At 41.5% G+C, this 17,500-nt stretch overlaps 1 protein-coding gene across 1 annotated transcript in view; it reads right to left on the bottom strand.

Moving 5' to 3' along the window:
* Positions 1 to 17,500, bottom strand: part of LOC147022344 (uncharacterized) — a 44,326-nt gene that overhangs the window by 13,272 nt on the left and 13,554 nt on the right. Inside the window, exons 3-5 of the mRNA XM_085890496.1 lie at positions 4,879 to 5,404; positions 3,170 to 3,248; positions 2,929 to 3,058 (exon numbers count right to left, since the gene is read on the bottom strand). Of these exons, the coding sequence (XP_085746622.1) occupies positions 2,929 to 3,058; positions 3,170 to 3,248; positions 4,879 to 5,404 (735 nt within the window). The remainder of the gene's footprint in view (positions 1 to 2,928; positions 3,059 to 3,169; positions 3,249 to 4,878; positions 5,405 to 17,500) is intronic.

Genomic DNA, 17,500 nt, shown 5'->3' with positions numbered 1-17,500 from the left:
GATCCCAAGCCGCCACCCTAACCACTAAGCCAACACCAGGCTTATTTAGTTATATATATATATATATATATATATATATATATATATATATATATATATATATATATATATATATATATATATATATATATATATATATACATATATACACATATATACAGGGTGAGTCAGAAGTAGCGCCTGATTTCTGTCAGTTGATTGTTTGTTTGCCATTTGTATTACAGTGTACAAGAAAGTAGAAATATATGAATGACATGTTTATCTAACCATTTATTCAAGAAAAAATTGTTACGGAACTGTACCAAGCTGTTTTACTTGCAATTTTCAAAGTGCCCTCCCTCGTGATCGATGCACAATTGCAGCCGAGCAGGCACAGAGTTGCACACATGTCTGCAGAGTTTGATATCAATTTCCTCAAACTTTGCAGTGATTTGAGCCTTCAATTCCTGAATGGTACGAGGTTTTTCACGATAAACAAGGTCTTTCATGAGCCCCCAAAGAAAGAAATCTGGAGGTGTAAGGTCTGGGGAGCGTGCTGGCGACTCGATCGGACCGCGCCGGCTGATCCACTTTCTGGGAACGTTTTCATCAAGCCACTGACGAACATAACGTCAATAATGAGGTGGAGCTCCATCATGCTGGAAATAACAGTCCTGATCTTGTACCCTGGGCCAAAAGAAGGTTTGCAGCATATCCAGGTAAATTTCTGCAGTGACAGATCCCTCAAAGAAAAAGGGTCCAATTATCCCTAATGGAGATTTGGCTGCTCAAACCGTCACTCCAGGTAAATTTACCTCCTTCTCAACTGTCACTCTTGGGTTATTCACAGCCCAGTCGACACAAATGTATCTGTTAATTGTGCCATTAAGCTCAATTTGGTACAAATTCAGTAACTTTCCAAACTCGCATAAATAACCTGCAAAACAAAATCAAAAATAAATAAATTACGAAAATTAATAATCTGCAAGACAATTATTAACAACATGACTTCCCAGAAAGAATCTGACAGCCGAAAAAACAGAAATTGGGCACTAATTTTGACTCACCCTGTATGTCAGTGTTTCTCAACCGGGGTTCTCCGGAACCCGAGGGTTCCGCAAGAGGTCACGAGGGGTTCCGCGAGAAACAGTAATAAATAGGCTAATGTATTTTTCAGTAGTTTTTGTTTGATTTAATATTCGTAATTTTACTATACACGTACGGCCTATTGTTGGAAACTCCTTGGTTATTATAATAGAGGCTTCAACCTCTTTTATTATTTACAATTATAACAACCATAGGGAATGTATTTAACGATGTCTATATGGTGCCAGTGTGAAACCGCCCTCACTGGGTCGTGGACGTCCTGTACGCGGCGGATTCGTGTATCATTGAGTGACTGACTCAGGTACGGGACGCATGCACGGTGTCCATCGATCTTCTCTGTGCTTCCGAGCGCGAAGTCAGTCTGTCTGTCTGTCTCTCTCTCTCTCTAGGTTAGTTATTCTGTTTACCTTTATTGCTTCAGCTTTATTTCTTTATCAAGTTACATGAGGTGTGTTTTTTTTTGTGAATTAAAACCTCAGTGTGAGGTCTCATAAACGAGCAGTATGTTTTTTTTTTTTCACTGCCAATAAATTTGACAAAAAGAGGGTCATTTTTTTCCTTAAACTAGGTATCCGAAAAAAATTATTATATTTACCACGTGAACTACGATAAAAATATAAAAGAGCTACATATTAATAATGGTATATAATAATTTTTATGCAGGGGTTCCCCAAGACATGAAAACTATTTCAAGGGTTCCACAAGGGTAAAAAAAGTTGAGAAACGCTGCTGTATATTAATCACCCAAGAGTGCTAAAGCCTTTGTAGCGATGTGAAAGGTTATATCAAACGATCCCCCATCCCATTCCTTCGTGGGTGTAGGGAAGTGTTTTAGGCACCCACAAAAATAGAAAAGAAACAAACTGATTTCTTCAAAATGACAACAGGACGACAACAGCAGCGGGCAACGCCAGGTACCCCTACCAGTAATTTATTAGTCCCAGACGAGAGAATGACCGTTCGCCGGAGTAGTTAGTGCACATCAAGGAAAGGTAACTACGCAAAGCCATGGCAACATTTGTAAATCACAGTGGAATTTAAAATGAGGTGAAGGAGGACAGAAGCTGTTTTCTTCTCCTTACCCACAACAAATCCAGCAAAGTGATGCATTTCTGCTGGGAAAGATGCATCCAAATCTTACGGATACGTGGATACGAGGGCAGCAACTTTTTATTTTTTTTTCATCAGGGCGGCAGTTTCGGAACGAGTGAGTGATTATAAAGTGACTTTAAAATTGCTACACAGAGAGATACCTGATTATTCCGGGGGCATGGGGGGGGGAAATTGATGTTTTTTTTTTAATGTATAAAAAAATAAGGAACCCAACACCAATTAGACTATAAAGGGATTTTAAATTATCAGTTAGAGTTTAATGAAGCAATATCAAATTGATGAAGTGATTTTGACTTTTTTTTTTCAAAAACTGGATGGGGAAAGTTGAATTGTTAGACTTGCAGAGCAGATGTGATCCTGTACACCACTTCACTGGCTCTGCTAACTTTGAGACAACAAGGAAATAAATAATACTAGCTTTATAAATAAATAAATGTATCGTATGTTTTTCATGCCTCCACCCCACCGGAGTTTGGGCCCTGGACAAATGTCCTGTTGGTCCTTCCCTAAATCTGGCCCTGGCAGCACGGAGCCGACTGTTTTAAAAGTCTTTGGCACGACTCTGTCGGTGTTCAAAGCGCCAACCTTCCCGGCTCAGAGGGGATGCTACAACACCAGAATCTGAATTGGCTGAATTTTACATAATAAGTTATAAAGGCTTACATTGTGATTCCATATTGCAAAGAGATTGTACGTCTTGTAATTATCCTTTGTCTTCTTTGAAATTACATCCTTCCTGTGCAGGTATATCTTGTGGTACATCTGTTATTCTGTTGTCATGACGTAAGGTGTAATCACAGCCCTTAAAGCTTTGCTTTGCATGATCACTCTGGGTGCAGTGTGGTGTGTCAACTCCGCACTGTCACAGAGGCATCAACCCAGGGTAAGTGAGAGTGTAGGAGAAGCCATTTTCTTTGAATATGCAGTGCTAGGATAATTGGTGAATGCCTGTCGAACCGAAACACAACACCCAAGTGAGCAGGAACTTGAGAAGCACCATAAGAAATGTGATAACGAGCCGACTCTGCACACCAGGCCAGCTGGCTTTCCTTTGAGAGCAGCGAACCAATAGGATACACATGTGGAAGAAATATCGGTCTGCATTTCCTCTGAGAGACTCTTGCTTATGAGCATGTGGGTACAACATCCAGACACACAAATGCGCACACATACACACACATGAAGATGGATACTTTGAGGCCTGGGAGTTCCACCTTCTGTGACCCACATATGGAGAAAGCAACCAATGATACACACACCACACAGACACTCAGGGACAGCTCAGAATGATAGATGTATACACTACTGCACTTGAGGCCTGCTCACAATTTGATCATTTCATCACAATAAATTCTATTGCACATTATCGACTGCAAATGTGCATGTTTACCATCATTCACTTTAGGTACAGAGTACCAAATCATGACGGTGTCAAATCATGACAAAATATTCCAAAATTACTCTCTTTGAATGTTGCCAATTGGTTCCTTCCACGCAACTCAAAAAATTCACATTTTGCCCTTGTTCTTATTCTGTCTCGCGACTCAATCTGCTTCCGACTCCATCATCTGGTTGAAGGTGACTTCTGTTGAATCCCACGGGATCATGGTCCATTTACACACACTCTCGTCCACGGTGCTCCAACAGATGGCCGTAAGCAACGGGACATATGGATTCAAACTTCGGCCTGGCTGGACGGCTAAATATTTACATTCAAGTGGGGTTTTCCGAGCAAACGGAAACATCTACCCATAAATTGCCAAGGACAACAGCCTCTGAGGGAAAGAGTGTAAGCCAGTTGATCTTATCAATGTAGCCTCAAGGAAGAAACACACGTCCAAGCAGCAGTATTGGATATATATATATATATATATATATATATATATATATATATATATATATATATATATATATATATATATATATATATATATATATATATATATATATATATAATTCATGTTTCGGCAAACGAAATTGAAAAAATAAGAAAATCAAACATTGTGACAATGCGAAGCACGTACGTGTAACTTCAGCCCAGAAACCAAAGTACACGGTCATGCAAACCTCATCAAAACAACATGCATGCTCCTAGGACATGCAAGTACATGGTCATCTAACTTAGCCTTGCTGGTACTTTTGAGAAACACCTTTTTAGATATTAAAAAAAAGTTTTTTAAAAAGTTTGGCCAAAGTTGAACAGATGAACGTTAGCCCAAAGACCAAAGTGCATGGCCATGCAAAATCATGAAAACCTTGTCAAAGCAATTTATCATGACGAATACTACAGTACTTCTTTAGTAACCACAATTAATTCCACCAATGTAACCAGTTGACTGTGACTGGTTACACAGGATCAGAATTTCTATTTTTATTCCAGATTTTGCTTTCTGATCCATCAACATCACTCCCATTGTCTTCCCTCGTCACAGCTGTTACGTGCCTTCCCGTAACTGCCAGATGCAGAAAATGCTAAATGCAAACGAACGCAAGGATCAATTCCCCTGCCAAGCACTCTGTCCATGTCCCATCGTGTCTCAACATCATGCAAAAAGACCGGAAAATTGTGCAGCACATCAAAACTATTTTAAGGATCAGGTTTCACCGTGGAAAGTCTTGAGCAAAACATTTGAACCTCCATTCAAAAAATTGTATTGCAAAATATTTTATATCGTTGAAGAATAGTTTGGGACGTCTTGAAACCACTTTTGAGCAGTCTCGAGCAAGTTGAATAGGGTCAAAAATGATAAAAGAAGACACACAAACAAAAGAAGGCAAAGAAGATCACAAATAAAGAGGTAAACATTATATAAAAAGTTGTAGAGAAATAGATGAACTGACTTACTGATACATATGGAATCTGATGTAGGCGTGCAATCTTGAAGGATGTCCTGGTCACCCAAACAGAGGGTGCAAGGCAAGCACGGTTCCCTGTTACTGATGACATCAGAGAAGAAACCTATTGGGCAGGTCTCACACAGGGTGTTGCTGTCTGGAGTGCACACCATCCCCACACCCATTCCTGGTTTACATTCATTGCACGGTATACATCCGCCATTCCTCGGTGCAGAGAAGAATCCATCTTCACACTCGCAGATGGTGTCATCGGCCTCGGTACACGGAACACGCATGTGCATCGGTCGTTGACACATGGTGCAGGTCCTACAAGGCTCCGTGTGGCTCCACCCACTGGAGAAGGTCATACCTGTTATGCATGACACACAATAAGAAACAAGCATTTTGTTATTTTAATTATGGAATAAGTAATTCTTCTTGTTGCGATGATATTATATATATATATATATATATATATATATATATATATATATATATATATATTATGTGATATACGTATATTGTACCTAAATATTCCGCTCTATGCTGCATATTACAGGTGGCAAAGTGAAAGTGCAGAGGTTCCACCCTGGCATGCTCGATCAAATCACTTTCAAAGGCCGAGTGTTAGCAAACAGAGAAACTACTAATGGCAAAATATTCCTTGTGGTCCCTCTGTCATGCACAACTAGAAAGCTCCTGTGTTTTCACAAGGGCAGGCCCGGACAACGACAACAGTTCAGAACAATGCCCATGTGGTTTGAAGGACTTCTAAAATGTAAATTGCTTTGCAAATATTTTCTTACATTTTTATTGCCTTGGGGCAAATTTTTATTTAAAAGCTTTTCAATCGACACAGCAGTGTGTGTAATGCTGCATGTTTTTTGGGCCATCCACTGCATGTGAACAAATATTCAAAAAAGGAACCGATCAGCAAAAGACTTGACAATGTGCATTAACGACAAGAGTGATGATCTTGGAATAGGAAATCCATTCATCGGTAAACCGTAAGAACAATGCTTCCTTTAGATCTAGATGCATGTTATGTACAAAGGGGGAAAGGAATTGTAGATGGATGGTTGGAGTTTAGGGGAAGGGTTGAGGGTGATTAAATTGAGAAAATAAAAGGAAAGAATGATGACAAAGGGAATATAGCAAGTTTTTCATCTCACATCACTAATCTCTACATATTTCTCCACTTGCCTCCTCCATTTTACCAACTGTAATCTTCTTATTATCCACGCTCCACCATGACTACTCTTGCTTATACATCTTATATCGGAAACTCAACTCTCGAGTTCCTTCCCACTTCACCTCAATTGATCGGATTCTCTTTCCTCTGAAATCACATCTCAAAACTCGTTTATTTTTGTTTTTAACTGCATGGTTTTTCCATTGACTCTCAACAATGATTTGTATCTCTTTCTCTTTATCCCTATCATAATTAATATAATGATAAGTGATGGAGGATTGCAGGGTATTGGATAAAAATGGAAATATGAGAGGGTAGTAACATGGAAGAAGGGAAGAAGGAATGTATGGAAAGGAGAGAGAGATATCATTGGTTGTGGGTAGTGTTCGAAGATAGTGCCATTTTTGCATACGTTCAACGTAGATTGCCCCTCATCAAGATCAATGATTTTACTGTGGTTCTCATGAAGAGAAAATATCTTTCAGATGATTCTTTCTGATACAGCAAAAAAAAAAAAAAAACTTCCACATTTTATATGTAATTTCAACAAATTCGTTTATTTATTATTTTCATTCGCTACACTGTTTTATTCTTGAGAAGTCCATCTCAAAGGCTGTTTCACATAACAAGTTACAAGATCCTACCGTACATGCGTATAAAGCAGGTGTAACTCGAGGGCCGCGACTGACAACCGCTGATGGTTCCTGGTATAGCCAACTCAGAATATTAGCCCATTGACAGCGCTTGGAATTCTGCCTCGTAATTGGAGGAAAAAAATGAAGAATTAAATAATGAAAAATCAAATAATTGAAAATTGAAAGAAAATAATTAAATAATTGAAAGTTGACAAAACAAAATTTTGAAAAATTAAAAAAAAATGGAAATTAAATAATGGAACATTAGGAAAAAATAAATAATTGATTTTTTTTTTGAAAATTTGAAGAAAAATTAATAATTGGACATTGGGGAGAAATACATGTAAAAATGAAATAATTAAAAAATTAACAATGGAAAAATTATTCTTCAAAAAGCGTGACATCACGGACACCAAGACAAAACACTTAAAATGCCTCCTCCAGGAAGGGGAGGGGAAAATAGGGGAAAAACCCTGGGTGCTCACCTGGTAACAGCTGGATAGGATAACTAGGGAACCACTGTTAGGCATAGATGACCCACAAAATATGTAACAGAGAAGAAAGGAAATACCTATGGATTTTTTTTAATGCTATGAACAAACTTTAGTACATCACGGCTGATAAAGGTTGTGGTGAAGTTTCATCGAAATTGTATGTGTAGTTTCAGAAAAGAGGTTGCGAGTGTTTGTTGACGGACGGACAGACGGACGGATGGACAGACGGACGGATGATGCGCCATCCCATAAGCTCCCCAGAACTACGTTCTGGGTGAGTTAAAAATGTACACTGAATTGGGTACCAGAGGTTCACCTTACAGGACAATGAACATTTCAAAACAGCAAACGAGGGCAAATAATAACCTTGGTCAGAATGGCTGTGAAAGTGGCAGCAAATGTGTCCTTTAGTTTTAAAATTTCCCACTTCTGGCTGTCCGAGCGGCTGTGTGTGTTTGAAATGATATGATGGAAGGTTACTCGGTTATAAAGCCTGAGCCATTATGGGTCTAATGATCTCCAGGTGTCTGCAAGACTAAAGAAATGCTGCGGCAGTGTTTGCAGACGCGCAATTCAGCACTTGATTCAATGGCATGATCGTCTCCCTTTTTAACGCCGCTTCTAGCCGCTTTAGTTTAAATCGAATATACTGCACTTGATTCAAAATGTAGCAATTAAGGAACGAGTATAAATAAATAAGTTCAAAACTTTGATGTGAAAGAAGCCAAGTTATTCATATATATATATAGTGTGTGTGTGTGTGTGTGTGTGTGTGTGTGTGTGTGTGTGTGTGTGTGTGTGTGTGTGTGTGTGTGTGTGTGTGTGTGTGTGTGTGTGTGTGTGTGTGTGTGTGTGTGTGTGTGTGTGTGTGTGTGTGTGTGTGTGTGTGTGTGTGTGTGTGTGTGTGTGTGTGTGTGTGTGTGTGTGTGTGTGTGTGTGTGTGTGTGTGTGTGTGTGTGTGTGTGTGTTTTACTCTTTCACAGTCAAACCCTAGCATCGAGAGGCCCAAAATTTTGGTTGTGGGCACTTCAGAATCTGGCCAAGGTTTTAAGCGACCACACTTGGCCTTGACGTCCGTTTTTAGGCCACCAAAGGCCGCTATAAACTGTATAATGGGATGTGGAGTCAGGCAGTGCTACCGCAAGCCTGCTCGCGAAAGGTAGCTGCAATGAGGCCGATGACTCCATGGCTTTTCAATGTTCAACACTTCTCAAAACCACTGCCCGGAAAAGCTCCCCTTCCCATCCAGGGCAGCCCCTGCAGCCCCTGCTAGTACTAAATAAGCAGTTAAAACATGCAAGATGTTTCTTATGTGCATTTCCAATGTCAAGGTGACACAAATGACAGTTTTGTTTGGAATACATACTCATGCTAGTGAATTGAGCAGGACACCAACACGCGTTCGCTTCTCTTCCAAAACATACCATGGAGGTATTTAGTATCCACATGTAAGTACATAGGACACAACTGTGTTGGTTCCCCCTTTGTGTGGAATGGTGTGCTCTAAAATGGTGCACACCGGCGTGCCAATTAGAAGGCAGCTTTTTAAGCCTAAAGCAAATTACTGAGAGGTACATGGTTGACAATTTTGATCGGCTCTTGTAGGACTTTAAATCTTCGGACAACCGCTCGTCCTCCTCTCCCACCCGCATCCCCCCTCTCCTGGTTGAAGTCCCAAAATCCGGGCCTTCTCCACACCTGCACTCTTTTATTCCTCTTTTCTCCCTTTTGTGGAACTACATTCCTGAAGACTTTCCATCACACTGTTCCGATTAGGACTTCAAGGAAGCGGAGCATCACCATGTCGTATCTCATCCCCCTCCCCCTGGCCACATCCCAATCCACAATATTCCTCCCCCCACACTCCCAGTAGTCCTGATCAGGACACAAACATTGTAGTTTCTTTGCCGACAGATAGAACCATGAGGCAGCTAAGTGAGGAGCATAATCGGGTTATATTCAATCGGTTACTAATTCACCTGAACTCATGGTTCATGATTGCGAGGAACCCAGGCTCAAATCCCATATACTACGTGTTTGTCCATTGTCTACGAATATCATTGTAATTCACGTAAAGGTATACTGATGTGAACCAATGTCTTTGTCATGAGTGTGATTGATGTAAAATTTCCTCAACAAGCAAGCTACCTATGTCACTGTGACGAGAGATACAGGTACTTCAATGGAATCCATTAAAAAGGGGTTTTGATTTCTCAATTGTTTATTCATCACCTGTGCCCTGTTAACCAGTCTTTCTGTACTCACATATCAGAGTGAATTTGAGCGACAGGTTTGCAGAGTTTAGAATATCCAGGAATAAATAAGGAGGTTTCAAATACATTAAATGATTTATACAAAGCAAATCTATTACCGCAGCCACAAAACGTGGATGGAGGTGATGTTTTCACCCGTCTGTCTCTTTACCCTCACCGAGGGAGAGGGTATAGCATTTCGGTCCGTTTGTTACTTGCAAAATCGAAGATTTTTTCAAGTATATTGGTCAGTCGATTTTGTTATTCTGTCTGTTGTTTGTCTGTTTGCCGCCTACAGGTCACAGAGGTAGTCTGAGAAGCCGATTGATTTTGAGGTTAAAGGTCAAAGGTCATCAAGCTCAAATTACTGAAATCGGCATTTTTCATCCGATTGACTTGAAATTTGAAGAAGATTTGCAGATTGCGTCACTGAATTAGGACACCAACTATTTTTGTGGTCAAAAGGTCAAGGGTCAACTGAAGGTCAAACTTCTTAAATCATTAATTTTTATCTGAAATATCGTCAATTTTCATCCGATTAACTTGAGAGTTGAACGCAATTTGCATCGCACATCGCTGAATTTGGAAACCAACTATTTTTGAGGTTAGATGGTCAAAGGACAACTCAAGGTCAAAATTGTAAAATCATCAATTTTTATCTGAACAATAGTCAATTTTCATCCGATTGACCTGAGCTTTGATTAAGATTGCGAATATTAATTTTTATGAAATGGACAATTTGATGTATTCATGGCAACCTTTGGAGAGGAGAGTGGATTTTGCAAGTATTGTGCTCTGCCCGATGTCTTTTTCTTGTTTGTAAATTGCCGGAATCCTTCGGATTTCGGCAATTATGTTGGTCGGTTGTGTGTGTCTGTCTGTCTGTTTGTGTGTTTGTTTACCCTGTAGCAGCCACACTGTTTCAGCGATCATGACCAAACTGGGTACCGACGTCGGCCATGGTCCAACTTAGACACTTGTCGTTTTTGGTGAATCTAGGTCAAAGGTCACGGTCAAGGTCACCGAAAAACCGAAATTCTTATTTTCGTAATAACGTCTGGTAAAATGGTCGTATCGACTTCAAACCAAATCCAAAATGTGCATCGTCCAATACTGCATCCAACCATATGTCTCATTGGGGTGTCACACCAACACCCTTCTTAGCGGTCAGGGGTCAAGTGTCATGGGGTCAGGTCAGGTATGGGAGCATGTGCCAGAACAGCGCGTCGCTGCGTCCACTTTCCGCCGGTACTCCAGGGGCCTCCGTCTGGCCATCCCCCAGGCAGATGCCAGACCCATCCCCATCTCCTTGAGATGATGGTCAACCTGCTGCAACCACGAGGCACGTGGTCGGCCCACTGGCCTCCTCCACTCACGAGACTCCCCCACTGAGAGAATCTGGTGAGCAGGATCAGTGTCAGGAAAACGAGCCACATGTCCATACAGCCGCAACTGATGCTCACGGACCATGCAGGTAACAAATCTCATCCGAGTCTCTCTCAGCAACCGCTCGTTGGACACAAAATCCGACCAGCGATAGCCAAGGATTCTCCGAAGAGACCTGGTACCAAAGGAATTAAGTCTGCGTCTCAGATCCTTGGTCAGAGTCCAAGTTTCGCATCCACAGAGCAAGACTGGAAGCACCAAGGACCTGAAGACTCAGACTTTCGTCCTCCCACACAGGTACCGGCAGCACCACACCCCATGATCCAGTGAATCCATGACTTCCCAGGCCCGACCCAGACGTCTATTGACCTCTGACCCACAGCCAGCAGACATGAATGTCTCTGCCAAGGTAAGTGAATCTCTCCACGACCTCAACATCCTCACCAAAAACAGACACAGACAGGACAGCAGCATCCAAGATGTCATTGAAAGCCTGGATCTTAGTTTTGACCCAAGAAACCCGTAATCCCAACGGCTCCGACGCCTCATTCAGCACCTCGAGGGCCCCCAAAAGGATATCTAAAGTCTCCGCAAAGATGACTGCATCATCTGCGAAATCAAGGTCCGAGATCTTGACATTCCCAAACCATGCACCGCAGCTTAATCTTTCCAACATCCTCCCTAGAATCCAGTCCATACAAGTGCTGAAAAGTGTGGGGGCCAGTACACACCCCTGACGAACTCCAGTAACTGGAAATAAGTCAGAGATGGTACCACCACATCTCACAGCACTCTCAGTACCAGAGTAGAGTTCAGACATCAGATCGATCAGTTTTGGTGGCACCCCACAAAGACCAAGAATCCTCCAGAGGGCATCCCGATTCACTGAATCGAACGCTTTACAGAGATCAACAAAGGCTGCAAGCAGCCCCTGCCGAAACCCTCGTCTGCGTTCGGTGAGGACACGAAGAGCAAGGATACGGTCAATCGTTGACCTCTTTCATGGAAAGCCTGAATGCTCTGAACGCTGGTGCTCAAGCAGAAGGTGGCGAACCCTATCAAGAATTATCCGAGCAAAGACCTTGCCCGGCACTGAGAGCAGCGTCACCCCTCGGTAGTTGTTGCAGTCTTGGCGATCACCCTTCCCTTTCCAGAGACGGACAACAAGGCCCCTCTTCCAATCAGTTGGGATTATGCCTGTGTTCCACAGACAGACACGTCCGTAAACAGTTAGGCACTAGATATGGATGGCAGTCGGCTCACAAGGAGCTCCTCCGCCCTTTGACAGGTTCCAAACTCCTCAGCTACTCTCTCATCCTTGAGCTTGCCAACATCCAGCTGAGGCTGGGATGGTACCATTCTCCAGGATTTAAGGTGCAGCTTTAGAGTTGCGACAACAAGCCGGTGGTCAGTATTGAGGAACTGAGCACTCTGGTAGACCCTGCAGTTCTGGATCATCCTCCAGCGACCGTCAACGAGGACATGGTCAATCTACTTTGCCACACCGCCAGCGTTGGAATACCAAGTCCAGCGATGAGCTTGTGGGCACTGAAACCATGAACCAGCCACCTGAAGTCCATGACTTCTTGCAAAGTCAAGGAACTTAGTGCTATTCTGATTCATAGTTCCTGACCCATGGGGACCAACACATGTCTCATAACCATCCCTATCAGTTCCAGTCGATGCATTGAAATCCCCCAAGACGAGAAGTGTATCTCGTCTGGGGCAATGATCAACCACAGACTCGAGTGTGGTGTAGAATGCGTCCTTCACGGTGAGGTCACTCGCCTCAGTCGGAGCATAGACAAAGACCAGGGAAATGACACCTAAGGAGTGACGAATCCTTAGTCTCATAATACGCTCGTTGACCGGTGTCACCTCAATTATCATTGGGGTCCGCTTATTGGTCACAGCAACAGCAACTCCTTGGGTATGGTAACCATCAGAGTGACCAGAACAATAGTAGGTGTAACCACCCACCATTATCTCGCCGCAATCCGGTCTCCGAACCTCAGAGAGTGCTGCAATACCGATGTCCAAACGCTTGAGCTCAGATGATAACAGAGACAGGTGATCATCCTCTCTTCGGGATCGGACATTCCAGGCATCCACCCGAAGGGACTGCCTCAGGTTAACCCAAGGAGACCGCCGTCTGGTGGACGACACCTCAGCACCACTCCGACACACTCTCCCGCAATCTGACACAGGGAGGTTACCCCGTGGTTTCCCTCCTTTCATCAAAGATTGGGGGTCCCGAATGCTTTGCCCCAATCCCGTCATCCGGTGAGCTGCCCTGCGAAGGGAAGCTGCACAGGAGGTACTCCCACAGAGTGAGTTTTCAGATTTTTTGCGGAATGAAGGGTTTTACGGTGGCCGGAGTGCAAATCCTGCCACCAACCTCCTAATAAAAAGTAACCCAACTGCAGGAGGACGTCCGCAAACACAGTTGGGCACTAGATATGGATGGCCGTTGGCTCACAAGGAGCTCCTCCGCCCTTTGACAGGTTTTGTTTTTAATCCTGCTGGGTGTCCATATCCAAACACCCTCCTCACCAGGAAACCTGGTTGGGGAGATGGTTTAGTCGCGACAACCCGACCATGGAACAGGTTAGTACAGGTTTACATGGTACCTGTAGCAGGTCACAGATCGAACCTGACCTGACCTGATGATGTTCCTCCTGATGACTTAATCTTTGCTCTTTGCTTGTTTGGGTTCCTTCTGATGACTCCAATGCAGGACTGTACCAATTTGGGCTTCCATTTGATTTGAATTCAATTTATTTTCATCCCATTCTGAATTCAATTGAATAACAAGAAAAAGAGCAATCAGAGATTGCAGATCCTCACCAGGACTTGTTTTGTGTGGTGTTTGTGTCATTTCGTGTGGTGTATTTTGCGTGGTGTTTATATACTGGTGTGTTACATAATTAATGAGACATAATTCGAACTGCCACTTTATAACTGCTGGCAGTGATAACCGGGTACCAAGACGTCCTGCTTTGATGCAACCCCACTTTGATTGGACACCTGACCCTGACCCATGACGTTTTTCATTATTATTCAATTGAATTTATAATGGGATGAAAATTAATTCGATTCAAATCCAATGGAAGACCAAATAGGTACAGTCCTGTATTGGAGTCATCAGAAGGAACCCCAAAAAGTAAAACACAAAGATGAAGTCATCAGAAAGAATCTGGATAGGATTCACATTTCAGCTGCTTCTCCTCCACCCTCAAACTCATCCAGGAACAGCCAAATAAGCCTTATTAAAAATAAAGAAATAACTAAAAAAGAACCCGGATCAAAAAATAAAATAATTCTGGCTGCCAGACCATGTGTCCGATCAAGATGATATTTAACATTTATATTCCCCAATCACGACTCGATCATAATTGTGAAATTTCACATCGATTGATTAAGCAGTTCAATAGAAAATATTATTTAATATTTTCTTCAATCAGATATGCCTGCCAAACCATGTGACATCAATTATTCCTTTACAAACTTGTCGACCCAAGGCTTGGGGAACATTTGTGTGAAGTTTCCCCTCGATCTGTCCAGCCGTTCTGAAGAAGATTTTATAGGTTTTAGGGTAAATCCAATATGGCTGCTGAATCATGTGACCAATGATGTCATCAATTTTTTTACTGTGGACCATTTTATCCAGAGATGATCCTCAAAATTTTTCATACTGATCAGATGTAGTGTTCTACATGTGCAATTATGACGTCATAACGAAGGCACCTATGATGTCATAAAAATCACTCATTCCACACGAGGAGTACTTGCAGTGTGCTAAGTTTCATTTTTTTCCTTGGTGTGGTTTCAGAGATACAGAGGTCCAATTTTTTTTCCCATTTTTCCAACATGGCTGCCACACCACGTGACCTATGATTAAAACATTACACATGAGTAGTCGCACCGATGTTGCCAATTTAGTCTCACTCCAACAAGCAGTTGCAGAGAAAAACACGAAAATTCTGTTTGGACAAACAGACAGACAAATGAAAAAAAAATCACTCATCGAGTGATGCTTGGTGAAAAGAAATGGTACTCGGTAGAGCACATACCTCCACCAGGCTGAATAGTTTACATTGTGTATGCCACTGATAGGTAGGATCTGAATCTGGAACTTAACCAAAATCGAAGCAATTCGGTGTCACACACCTAACATGTCCACCAACTTTAATGCAAATCCGTCCACAACTTTTTGAAATATCATGCAATATCATTTTTAGCCCCATCTCTCAATGGTGAAGAATCACTTAAGAATTAAATAATTATCGTATCTGGATCTGGATTCGGATCTTCACCAAAATTGAATGAATTAGTCCTTTTTACACACACAACCTGTCCACAAAGTTTCTGTGAAATCCATCCTTAACCTTTCGAGATATTGTGCTCTATACCCACAAAAACTTAAAATTTAAAACTTAAAAACAAAACACAAAAACTACCGTTTTTACAGCCATTTTTCCCTGCTGTGCAGGGGTTTAGGCTTTTTCTTGAGGCAATGTTTTATGGCCGGATGCCCTTCCTGACGCCAACCCTGGTCGCCTCTTACGACACACAGGGATATGGTACACCTATTCTAACCGGAGCATACACCGGGACCAGTACACTGGTACTCACTTCGCCGACCTCAGATGGATGACAGGCTGAGTCAACCCCCTGGTATTAATTCAGCAGCCAACGGGGCTTGAACTCAGGACCCTCGGATCCCAAGCCGCCACCCTAACCACTAAGCCAACACCAGGCTAAAACTACAAAAACTTAAAATGAATAAACAAATACAAAACCCACAAAAACGCTGAAAAATTATTACAAATTTTGCATTTTCTTCTTTGGATCTTGTGCTGATAAGTTAGTGTGGTGTTGATGTCGTGCAGGCATGATGGGCTGAATTGGCCTCGACCTGTGTCTGATTTCCTTGTATTTCCTTGTCTCGTTTTTGGCCCTATTTCTCAATGGTCAAGAATGGTCTAACAACCATATGTACTGTATATATATATATATATATATATATATATATATATAGTGAAGAATGTTAAAAAAATTATTGTATCCAGATTTGGAATCGGATCTTCACAACAATTTAATCAAATCTTCCTTGTCACACTCCCAACCTGTCCACGAAGTTTCATCTGAATACATCCATAACCTTTTGAAATATTGTACTATACTGTATATCATTTTTGGCCCCATCTCTCAATGGTGAAGAATCACATAAAAAATTCTCAAATCTGGATCCGGATTCGAATCTTCACCAAAATTTTGCGTTGCTTTCTTTGGCCAGTCACCTATACACACAAATGATTTCAGAACGATTGCTTGAAAATTGTGGCCAAAAATCGTGTAACAAACAAACAGACAGACAAATGTGACAGACCAAAGTACTTGTCAAAATTCTTTTTTTTGCCAACTAACAAACGGAACCAAATGCAATACCATCTCCTTCGGCGAAGGTAATAATAAACATCATGGGTCAGGGTCAGGTGTCTGATCAAAGCGGGGTTGCATCAAAGTGGGACGTCTTGGGACCCGGTCATCACTGACAGCAGTTAAAGAGTGGGAGTTCGAATTATGTCGATTCTAATTACATAATAGACCAGGACACAAACGCCACACAAGATACACAACACAAAACTATACAAACTACACAAACATGACACAAAATATGTCCTGCCCAGGTCAAAAAACCAGTAAAGACCAGTAGCTTACTGGTCAACTGGTACCAGTTGAAAACCAGTAGCCAACTGGTACCAGTAAAGCCAGTTGGTTTCTTACTGGTTTTAATATGGAAATTGGAATAGAGTGATATATTACCAGTTGAAATACAATTGTATTTAACTAACTGGTATCAACTGGGACCAGTACATTGTAACTGGTATCAACTGGGACCAGTACATTGTAACTGGTATCAACTGGAACCAGTAAGACTTTAACTGGTACAAATATGAGTTACTGGTTTTTTCAACTGGGAAATTGGAATTCTGACTGAATTTAACTGGTACCAGTTGAAACCAATAGAGACCAGTTTAAGACCAATTAGAACCAATAGAGACCAGTTGAAAATGTGTACTGGTTTTAACTGGTTTTTCGACCTGGGTGGTGAGGGTGTGCAATCTCTGATTGCTCTATTTCTTGTGACATTTTGTTTTAAAAGCATAATCTCAATCCCAACAAGTTACATTTCAAAAACCTTGTTGTATTAACCTTATTTCAATTAAATGTGTTTTTAAAATTTACAAATATCGTTGACGACAAAATGTTCAAGGCCTTCTGTGTTCACTCTTTCATAACTAAATAAAAATTTCATGAAGATCGATCGTCATTCGGTTTATGTTTTCCTTTTTGAACAAGGAGAAAAAGAATGAGTACCAGAATGAGAGATTGGATAAATTAAACTTTATGATTGTTTACCTCTCTAAATACACAATTTGCAGTTTTAAATTTTTCACATTTGAGAGTATCTTGGTTTGGTATGGTATTCAAGGAAAACGT

The sequence above is a fragment of the Eptatretus burgeri genome, chromosome 8, assembly GCF_056783735.1.
Source record: "Eptatretus burgeri isolate ZD-2024b chromosome 8, Ebu_testis_v1, whole genome shotgun sequence".
In the NCBI taxonomy this organism is placed as follows: domain Eukaryota; kingdom Metazoa; phylum Chordata; class Myxini; order Myxiniformes; family Myxinidae; genus Eptatretus; species Eptatretus burgeri.
This window is presented reverse-complemented; position numbering and strand designations above follow the sequence as displayed.